Source organism: Nanorana parkeri, unplaced genomic scaffold (assembly GCF_000935625.1).
Source record: "Nanorana parkeri isolate BGI_ZX_2015 unplaced genomic scaffold, ASM93562v1 scaffold737, whole genome shotgun sequence".
Taxonomy (NCBI): Eukaryota; Metazoa; Chordata; class Amphibia; order Anura; family Dicroglossidae; genus Nanorana; species Nanorana parkeri.
In genome coordinates this window covers 573,601-585,278 of record NW_017307005.1, presented here as the reverse complement: position 1 = coordinate 585,278, position 11,678 = coordinate 573,601, and the positions used below count along the sequence as shown (strand labels likewise).

The 11,678-nt window shown below is 38.9% G+C and overlaps 1 protein-coding gene across 1 annotated transcript in view; it reads right to left on the bottom strand.

The window, feature by feature from the left end:
• Positions 1–11,469, bottom strand: part of PCSK2 (proprotein convertase subtilisin/kexin type 2) — a 146,610-nt gene extending 135,141 nt beyond the window's left edge. The window contains exon 1 of the mRNA XM_018564223.1: positions 11,057–11,469. Coding sequence (XP_018419725.1) covers positions 11,057–11,230 — 174 coding nt within the window. The 5' untranslated portion in view covers positions 11,231–11,469. The remainder of the gene's footprint in view (positions 1–11,056) is intronic.
• Between the last annotated feature and the right edge of the window lie 209 nt (positions 11,470–11,678).

Here is an 11,678-nt window from a genome sequence, read left to right as displayed (position 1 = left end):
AAAATATATATATATATATATAACAAAAACAGTATTGCAGTGTGCAATATATACATACCATATATACACAATGTATATTTGTATATACAGTATGTTCTCCTCTTGTCAGCCTTGTGCACTTGTATACTGTTCTTCCCATCAGAGCATTCAGTCTCCCTATACTGTGACACTACAGCATCCTCCTTGCAGCAAGTGGAGGCGTAATGGGAAACATCGGGAACATCTAAACAATACAACCATGTCATGACCCCTGGGACAGAGGAAAATGCCATTATGACCTTCAACTATAGTAATTGATGGCATTAGGGCATCTTGTCAGACACAGCCAATTGAACTTGCTTGAAATATTTTACATGTCATACATTATTCAACCTGTTTTGTTTTTTTTTGGTACATGATACTGTAGTGAATTATGTTTTGGTAGTAGCACACCTTTTGTGCATTATTATAGGTGTTGAGGTGTTACTATGGGCTTGAAGATGCTTATGGCTGTTGTCTCATTTTAAATATAGCATACGCTTTTGAAAACCCATCCTTGTTCTGTACATCATTTTGCTCAGTTTTAAGTTTTAGTTTGCTCAGAAACTAAATTCTGACCTCTGCTTCACTTAACACTGCTTATGCTCCTAACCATTACCAGCCTCTATCACCCACTCCTGTATCCACTTGTGCAAGTGTTCATTATTCCCCTACATTTCCTTACTTTAGCAGGTAATGTTTAAAGAGGAACTACAGGATTTTTATTAGTTAACCGTTGAAGTGGGGCTACCCCAACACCGCAAGGGTTAACTGGTCGTTTTGGTCTAGGGAATGGAATAAAGTAGGGATGCACAGATACTTTTCGAGTACCAGTGCAGATACTTGGCATTTTCATGAGAACTACCAGGGTTGCAGAGGTTGCAGCTGGGACCTAGCTCTGGCCCTCCACCACTGTCCTGAAATCATTAGTCTGTATTGTTTTAGAAAAACGGTCACATGACAATAAACAAAAATGTATCAGTACTTGTACTTGTAAGTACTCAGCAAGTACCAGTACTCGTACTCGCAAAACTGGTATCTGTGCATCCCTTCATTTATATTTATAAAAACAAAATCGTACATTAAAACAGAGATGTACAAATCAAAGGAGCTCCGTGTGCTCTTTACAAATGACAGCTGCCTCCTAACTTTTACATTTTTCTCTAGTCTAGTCTTGGAGCTCAAAAGTATCGGTACATGTACTCGTACTTGTACCGAGTACTGTACTTGGTATCTGTGCAACCCTAGAATAAAGAAAATATACTCACCTGATCCACAATCCTGCGTCAGTGAGCACTCACCCCCTTCTCTCTGGCTATGGTATGTCACCATCTAATGCCGGAGAATGGACCTGCATTAGACCTGATGATGTCAGCAGGGGGTTAGACTGCTGGAGCCCGGAGAAGAAAATGCTGTGGGGACCGGTCTACCAGCCATGCAGGATCGAGGTAAGTATATTTTCTTTATTTGTTCCCCTAGACCAAAACTAGCAGTTAACCCTTGCAGTGTGGGATAGCCCCAATGCAAGGGTTAACTTGTGAAAACCCTGGAGTTCTGCTTTAATTAGGTCCAGCATCAGGCAATGTATGGTGACACTATGTTAAAGATGAGTTCCAGGCAGATATGCAAACAGCACCAATAATGCAAATACATATTCATTACACATTATTTAAATGCAACCAGTACAAGTAAAGTACCTGAATTTGTCTTGATATCAGCCTCTAGTAATCGTCTGTACAGCAGCCTCAGTCTGTGAGAGGGAGGGGCACCACTAGCAACAAATCAAGTATGCTGTATTTAAATATACTGACAAAGACCATGTTGACAGGAGGAAAAAGCAGAGGAATGAGCTTATTAGTCTCACTGTCCAATCCCACTTGTGCTTAAGCACACAACACACAGATGTGCGCTGTGATGCTTTAAATATTAAAAAGTGTGATGTGTACCTTATAAATATGTATTTCGGAGCATTTGCACCCCATTCAAAATAAATGGGCCACCTTCCTGCAACCCACATCAATGCACAAAATACTAAACAATAGTGTATGTGCAGTAACACGACGCACCAGAACAGTCTGCATGCTCCCTTAATAAACTTCTGTATTTGTCTTATTGTTCTATCTGGGTGCACTAATCATAGATATTTGTTTAAAGCTTATCCCCACACTGCAAAGGTCAACTGCTTCTTTAGGTCTAGGGGTATTGTGTACTTTTACTTACCTGATGCCTGTTCCACTGGCAGTTGCCTCTCTCCCCTTCACTCTGCTCAGGCTTGTGGACTGTCCATTAGCGACCTCACATATAATGCAGGGCTATGGATCCTGCATTGTACTTGATGATTTCAGAGGGCCTCCGACGGCCGGAGCGTAGGGGGGAAGAGGCTGCGGGTGCAAATCTAGCAGTCCGGAGAGAGGTGGAGATAAAACTGCTTTTCCCAGGCTCCCTAGACCTAAACTAGCGTTTAACCCTTGTTTGTTTAGTAATGACAATTTACAAACACATACTTCTAAATAATTGCATGCTTTGTATTCTTTGCATACCTTATTTATTTTTTCTTCCTCAGTCTTCTGACAGTGGCCATGTTTATTAAGGGCAGGTTATTACCTCTCCTATTACTTCCTGGATTTCTGGTACATGTGACCAGACAAGTGACTAGGACATGTGACCATGCACATAGGGTTGCCACCCATCCGGTTTTGACCCGGACAGTCCGGTTTTGGTGTGATGTGTCCGTGCCAGTGGGCACCCGGACACAAGACACTCAGTGCCAACACCGGTACTTTAAATTTTCTGACAGGTGCGGGTGCCGAGGTCCTTGTCAAGCGCGATCTCGAGCAGTCACACCACCCAGATCTTCCTCTGAGCTGCGGGCATCCTGTCCACCCGAGTGTCGCACAGCCCGCACAAACCACCGGGCCACCTGAAGACATCAGGTCGCCAACCCAGAACAGAGTATGTAGCTTCACATTATTTTGTATTGCTGTATAATGTATTGCTGGGATTTGTAGTTCTCTATAGCTGGTCTCCTTACTCCCTCCCCTCTCCTCACTCTCTCCTCTTTATTCTCCAAACAGCAGCTCAAGCAGCGCTAGAGTGTTCGGGTTTCACTTGAAGAAAAGGTGGCAACCCTACATGCACATCATCTCAAGAGACAAAAATGCCTTTTCCCGAGATCTTGTGAGAATACAGATGAGATTTCCCAGCAATGCTCTGCTGATGACAAGGCAATCCAAGTGTACATTGCTTTGCCAAACTGAAGTCATTTTGCCATTTCAAAGCAGGAAGTGAATGCTCTGCAAGTGGAAGTATTTCAGAATCACAGTATTTTACACCTGCCATGTCTATATTATTATTAATCATCAAACATAAAGGGATGCATCAGTAGAATTTGATTTATGAGTGTAAAGGTCCGCTTTAAAATATCTAATTAGAAAATAGCATAATTCTTCATCTGGAAAATCCTTAATTTATACACGGAGCTCCGTCTACGTGCTCAGTATTTTTCAACAGCTTTGCTATGACGCACTCCTCCTACCATGTTTTCCCATTTTCTTAGTAATTAGCTGAGCTGGGAACCCCTACTTTAGAAGAAAAAGAACTGTTCCATTACCCTCCCACAGTAGGCTTGTTGCTGTCTCTGACACATGTACAGCCCAATGTAAAAATGCCAGTCCTAAGACATTTATCATAGAAACCAGACACCAGAATCAAGCCAGCACTGTAAGAATTAAACTGCTACTGAAAAAAAGAGAAAATGATGCAGTACAAATTTCAGGAACTCCCAGTGACCCTGTGAGGTGGTCTCTGGATTTTGGCCACAATGGTTTACACAAAACACTAAACTAATTAAAATGAAGGTATAATAAATGTATTTTCAGACTTGGACAGTTTGAGATTGTTGGATAGCATTTACACCTCATTGATGGGTTTATTGTTTTTGAATTGTTATTTAAAGCAAAACTGTCGGATGTGAGACATGATCAAGCTGCTGTAGAGCAGACGGAAACAATACACATGATTTATTATTTATTCATTCATATTTCTATTGCCAATTAACATGGAAATGTAGATATTGTGGCCTGTTTAAGTCTCTGAAGCACATACTTTGACGCTTGCAATGCTGTTCTGTGCCTGAACACTGCAGATATATATTCAAAATGGATGAACCCAAAGTGAGCTTTATATGGCTTTATATTGTAACAGTAATCCTTACTCAGCAGAAACATGTTTCATTAGTGAACTGCTGCAAGTCTGCACTTGGTAACAGAATTCTTTCTGACATATCCACAACCACTAATCAGATTGCCACTGTGAAAGAACAATTGTTAGTTGGTATTTGGCATTTGCATCTTACTGATGGCCGTGGGTAATATAAAAGGTTTGAACAGGTAGATCTGTTACTTTTCTACTTCCTTTAACAGGGGGACAACATTGTTCATTCTGTTGTGAAATCACTGCAGAATTGTCACCATGTTCACAGCGTTAAAGTACCATTAAATGCTCAAACCTTTTTTCAATTATGAATCCAGATCAAACAAATATACATTTCCCAGCAAAATATTTATTTAAAGTTTCTTCCCAAGCACTTACAGCCATCACTATTTAGAGCAGCTGGCTCCAACTCTCTCAGCTTCCCTGAACTTCACTTCACTTGCTGTGTTTGTGGAGACACACACAGCTTACTAGCACACACAAGGGTGGCTACATAGGATTCTGCAAGAGAAGTAGACACCCTAAAACAGTAAGTCAGGACCAGTGCTCAGGGGATCAGCTGATTCTGCAGGAAACGAAAACATTTAAACTTCAAGAAGCAGCATCCATTGTAAGTGATTTCATAAACATTTGCAATCGCTTAAAAAAAATGCCATTCAAAGTTTGTTTGGTTTAAACATTTGATTATAGAAATGAATGGAATTTCTTGAACGAAAAACACATTCATTGTTAGAAAAATGTTCCATCCCACTCCTACATCCCACGATCACCAATTTGACTCCATTAGCTCTTAGAAATTCAAATGAATGTTCCATTCCCGGCAGTGTTCTATGCATTGTCTTAACTCCTGTAACTGTCACTTTTTCTGGACAGCTTGGTCTGCATGTAAAAGTGGAGAAAAACATAAATCCAGTCACGTGAAATAAAAAACAAAACAGGAAATCATAGACTGAATACTATCACTCGGTGTATTATGCAAATACATTTACTAGAGTGCAATATTTGTTCGCTATAGTTGTCCTTTAAAGTAGAACTGTGGGCAGAATAAAACTTAACCCTTGTAGTGGGGCTACCACTGTACTGCAAGGGTTAAGTGCTAATTTTGCCCCTGCAGCCTCTCTCCCCCTTCACTCCAATGGTCCAAGGATCCGTGAACCTTCACTTCCAATACCGTGCATTGGATGCTAGGACACTGAGGGGCATTTCATGGCCAGAGTGGAGAAGGGGAGAGGCTGCAGGGATCGGTCTCGTAGACAGGCAGGACCGAGATTCCAGGGAGTATATCTTGGTTATTTTAAACCATAGACGAAAATGAGCACTTAACCCTTGCAGTGTAGGGGTAGCACCACTACAAGGGTTACGTTTTATTCTGCCGGGAGTTCTTTAAATGTTTGTTCCCCCTGTCACCTTATCTGCTGCCACCACCCCAAGAGAATTCTGGTATTTCCAGGTATGGGGTAAACATGTGACATCCCCCTGCCTCCTAAAAATCAGTACTCAGCCAGTTGCTGTTACATGGGGGTGGAAGGAGTGAGCATCCTCTTGTTAAGGTTTCATTTTCAGAAAGTCAGCAAACCTGGTATTTTACCTAGCATCACCAAAGCACTGGTTTACTTTAATGTAATTTAGCCTTGAAACTCTTCTGATGTGTAGAAGATATCCTGTACCAAAACTGACTTAAATATGCCTCCAGTGGCTGGAATAAACTAACGCTAGAACCCTCTTTAATGGCTTTTTGTTCATCTCTGGTATCAATCAATCATGCTGACTTATTTATTAAAGAACTAGCATCCAATGGCTGACAGAGTCTGGATACTGTTATGCAAATCTGAGCTGTCGGCTTTGCAAGCTTGTATTTTTTTAATTAATTCAGGTTTATTAAAAATATAATTCATGTGATTTTAACAGCTTCACAAAGATCATTTTAAAGGGGATTTCCAAGTTATTCCATTGCTGTTTTAAGGTAGATCCAATCCCTATCCAGATGACATTTAGTTTTCAGCACTGTGTATCACAAACAATTGCAATTTATTTTATAAAATACTGTTTCACCTTTATTCACCCTTATCTAGTGCTTTTGCTCTCCTTCAGTCTATTTCAGCTACTTCAGTCCCTCCAGCAATGGCTGCCCATCAATGCTCCGAACCGGCTTCCTGATGTGGACCATGTCTGTGCATTGTGTGTCCGCACGGCCACCTGTGGTGTATTTGACAGTGTGTCAAGGCAGCAGCACAAGCTGTTACCCCATAACACAATATGCCTGAAAAGCCTTCTTTATAGGATAACCACGACTGTTTAAAATTAAATTTGAAGACTTATAAAGATTAAAGCCACTTTTGAAATAACATTAAGATCTTATACAAGACTCTAGTGGCTGAGTTTAGATCTACTAACTACAAAATAGTAAAAGTGGCTTCTTTGTAATTGATATGGTGTCAGTGAAATTAAGCTTTAAGAAGATTTAAGATACATTGCACACTGGGGACCATTTATTGACTACAAGCCATCCTTTCTGGCCCTCTGTTTGAACCTTTCTAAAGCTATAAAATCCACTCATGAAAGCAATCAGTCTAATGTATTGCTTTTGGGTGAGAGTTAACATGAGGGTTAGTGAGGCTTTTTACAGAAGAGATGCAGATCTGTTTAAATTGACTGCCACCTCCCATGCAGGAAGATTATAAACATTAAGGGGAGGAGCACTTACTCTGCCAATATAAACAATATATACAAATCTGCCAGGTAACTAGAAAGCCTTCCTGAAGTAGATGTAAACCCTAACTAGACAGCATTTAGTTGTATGACACCCTATGTATCCTAAATAATTGGTATGTTTTCTTTTTTTTGTTTAAGAAAAAACAATTTTCACCTTTTTTATATTTATTTATTAATGAATGTTGCACCCCATCACTGATTATCTCATCGAGCCTCTTTGCAGGCAAATCCTGTTCACATGCACTTATTTCAGAGGCAGTTGGATGTCATTGCCTATAGGTGGGCTTCCTGATGGTGACAACAGCTAAACATGGCTGCGTATCGAGCTTTAGCACAGCCACTTATAGTTTCCACCAGAAGCACACATGACAGGATGACATTGAAGGAGAGCAATTAGGAGGCAGACACAGAGCATTGTCACCCCATAACAGGAAGTGTCTAAGCAAGGACCTTCGTGGTTGGATCATTATGATCACGGAATACAGTTTTCTTGCACTTTTATTGTCCAGTATTACATTTCAAGCTAACCATTTGTTCTCACGGACATATTTTTCTGCTGCAAATTAAAGCAGCAAATAAAAAATAAATGATCTGAGCTTTTATAAACCTGTTGTGTTTATAATCCATTATGTAGAACAACAATTTCCACAGGCAAATTAGTAAGGGAACTAACCATTAGGAAAGACCTCTCTTCAGTCCTGTAAAATACAGTATGAATAGGAAGGCTCCAGGAATAATCCTTTCTGAATACAATTACACTATCATGCGTATTTAATAACACAGTTCAAAAAGCAGTGCTCTGCAAAGTGCAGTAAAGACACAATGACCGTTTCAGATTATGTAGCCTCATCCGTTGAGTTATTATGATTTTAAATGTTCTTTATTATTATTTTATTGGTTTGCATTTATTTTCACTCTTCATATTTCATCTTGTGTCATATGCCTGTTCCTCTTGAGTCTTTTCACCACTGCTACCCAAAAAGCTTCATTAATTAGCTTTAAAAAAGAGATTGCGTCAGATAAACTGCACCTATCATCACAGATTGAATAAAGGTTAAAATAGAAATTACTATGCTACAAACCACCATTCTTCATATGTATTCTATGTTGGTTATTGCACATGCATGCTGATAAAATAAATGTCATGTATGATCTTCCACCTCCTGAAATGGTGACTTTATGATTTTTATCCCTGATTAATTCTGGCACTTTCAGACCTCGGTTTTTCAATAAAAATGGCGAGTTGGCCATCTGTTAATGAAAAATATATATCTCTGTCCAGCAACCACTCACACACTTTCTAATCCCATTCAGGGTATAATTGAATGAGGCTTACTGAAGGTCATGTCAGTAGACCTAATAGACTGCAATGCCAATACATAGAAAGATGGGGGATTGTCCTAGTACTTAAGCAGTGTAGCGCTTGGATGAGCTGTGACTGACCTACAACTTCAACGATCACGGCCAGTCCACAGATCATAGAGACAAGTGTAATTTTAGCAGTTACTGGCCAAACATGGGGATGATAGAAGTAGTAATTAAGCATTAACTGCCTACAATGCCAAAGTTGGCCACCGACCCTGATTTCCAGGCATAATACTAGTTTTTTTTTTGTTTTTTTTAAAGTCCCTTTGTATTTTTTCCCTAAAAAATGATTTAGGAAATACTGTAATATTAATAATAATTATTATTATTGTTGTTTTATTTATCAGATTAAATTAATATTCAGTTTAATTACCAGTACATATGCTTGCTATAATTTCTTCATATTATTAATTATTATTGTATTTATCTGATTAAATTAATATTATCAGCACATGTGCTTCTTATAATATCTTCACATTATTATTATTAATAATAATAATAATAATTGTATTATTACATTTAAATGATTTTAAAGATTAGTATTTAATATGTGAATAATATTACTGATCATTTTAGAAATGATGGTATTAAAAATAACATGCTAGCAATGTAATGCATCTGGTCCTCTGAGATGGTATCCTGAAATAAAGAAAATATTACACCAGAAGACATGCAGCGACTAAGTTATTGGTAGTGTGTCGCCCTTATGTATGTCTTGATTACTGATACAATATAATACACATTGTACTCTGGTAGCCGCCATTTTGAGTAATTATCTTCAATGTTCAAATACAGAGACGCGTTGAAAGCTTCAAACTCTGTGCAGTTGGAGATTAAAGTCAAAGGTTGCAAAATTGTTCGTTTTCCACTGCTGGCATTTTAAACATGAATTAAAAAAAAAAAATAAAGGTGATTTTCTACATTGCTTCAGTCTGATTTACAACACTGGCATTATCCTTCACATATGATATAGAAGCTTTAAGCACATTTGTTTAACAACAATGTGGTCCTGGAATTAAGTTTAAACAGAGGATGCTAGAAGATGATAAGTCAGCCCTCAAAGTCTTGGAGCCCATGAGCTTAATACCGCATGTTTGCATCTGACAAGAAATATTCCAAACATAATGCCCTGTTCTGTTTACTACACAAGGGTGGTTATCCCCATTACAGCACCGCGCAGCTGCTCTATCATTGCTATTTCTTACATGTGATGCCCTCATTACACGTGGCTGTTTTCTAATGAAGAAATTAGTGCTGTAACCAGGCCCATCAGACTCCCATTCCTAGCAAAGTGGCCTTTATTGAGGAACACTATGCAGATTCCAGCACTCTGACACAAATTGCTTCGTCTATTTTAATACACGAATATAGTTAATTAACCAGAAGCTCCATCAGCTGATAAACAGCGCGATTAAAATATGAGTGATAGCTGCGTCCCTATAACACTAATACCATCGAGAGAGAATGCTGATTAGTAACAGGGGACAGACAACTTTCCAAATGCCAATTTCAATGTATGCTGGTCCAGTGGTCCGAGAACTGGAAACCAAAATCATCCAATTAGTTTTGCTTAATAATAAGTGATTCTGGCAATTAATATAAAAACAGGATAGATGATAGATAGGTAGATAGATAGATAGATAGATAGATAGATAGATAGATAGATAGGAAATAGATATCAATGATAGATAGTTCATAGATTAATGAAACATAGATAAATAGATAGACAAACGCTATTAATGATAGATAGATAGATAGATAGATAGATAGATAGATAGATAGATAGATAGATAGATAGATAGATACTATTATGAAAGATAGATGGATGATAGATAGATAGATAGATAGATAGATAGATAGATAGATAGATAGATAGATAGATAGATAGAAAATAGGCATCAGTCATAGATATTTGACTGATTAATGAAAGATAGATAAATAGATAGGCAAACGCTATTAATGATAGATAGATAGATAGATAGATAGATAGATACTATTATGAAAGATAGATGGATGATAGATAGATAGATAGATAGATAGATAGATAGATAGATAGATAGATAGATAGATAGATAGATAGAAAATAGGCATCAGTCATAGATATTTGACTGATTAATGAAAGATAGATAAATAGATAGGCAATAAATATTAATGAGAGAGAGAGATAGATATTAATGATAAATAGAAAGGAAATAGATATCAATGATAGTTCACTGGTTAATGAAAGATAGATAAATAGATAGGCAATAGCTATTAATGATAGATATATGATACAGATAGATGATGGAGAGATAGATGAAACATACGATTATTATATAACATTTAGTTAAACAAGATACGCTTCCTAGTCAGTGTATAGACCAGAATCATTTGGTGCCCCCTTATCTCTGTGTACCATAATTATCCTTTTCCCATAGAGATGCTATGAAGTAACTTTGCAATCTGCACATTGTCTGTCCCCTTTCTTACTACAATGTCTATCTCCTAGCTCTCTTTGGATGGTTGAACATGTCATGTATCTCCTGCCCCCATACAAAATATGACACCCCTTGCAGACAAATAGTAGTGTCCTATGGTAGAAGACTTCCAGCAGGCAGAATGATGGTCTATGGAGCTGTGATGAGCTGAGTTACATAATTATGTGTATTTATTATTCCATCTGTTTGGAGCTTTGAAGGTAATGATTAGATAGTGACAGTACACACACAGCACTAGCAGGTTATGTACAAATAGGGGGAAAAGACTTTACCTTCCTGGCCCCACCAAAGCCATATTCCTTGGCAAGTTGCTTAGCCTCCTCCTCTCCCCCTTCGTTTAAGTCCACCAAAAAATGATCAGTGAGGAGCGATCTATCAGCAGCAATAGTAGCACACAGCAGCGCCAAGCCAGCTAGGACACACTGTAAGAGGGATCTTCCTTTCATCTTTCTCACTTAGTCTGTGAAGAAGGTGGATGTGGAGTGCAAAGGCTGCAAGTCAGCACTATACAAAAACAAGAAAAGAAATGCAGAGGAGAGGGGGGGAAAAAGAAAATGCTGAAGCAGTAAAATGAAAGGGACCAGCAGCCAGTGTGCCTTATCCTACTGCATCTCTCCTCTGAGCAAGCCAAGCAGCGCTCTACTCTGCTCCGAAGGAGGCTCAGCCGTATGTGTGTGTATGTGAGGCTACTGCCAAATCTGCATCCCAGCTCCTCCTTACATCTACAATTCATCCCAGGCTCAATGCCAGTCCAAGGCAGGTCACGTGTGGAGGACTCCCAACCAATAGAAGGGAGGGAGAGGGAGAAAGCCAAGCTGAGCGCTCCGCTCCTCCTTTGTCAAGCGCCGCTCATTAGTGCCCAGCCAGTGGCTTCCTGATTCAGCACCCTGGAGA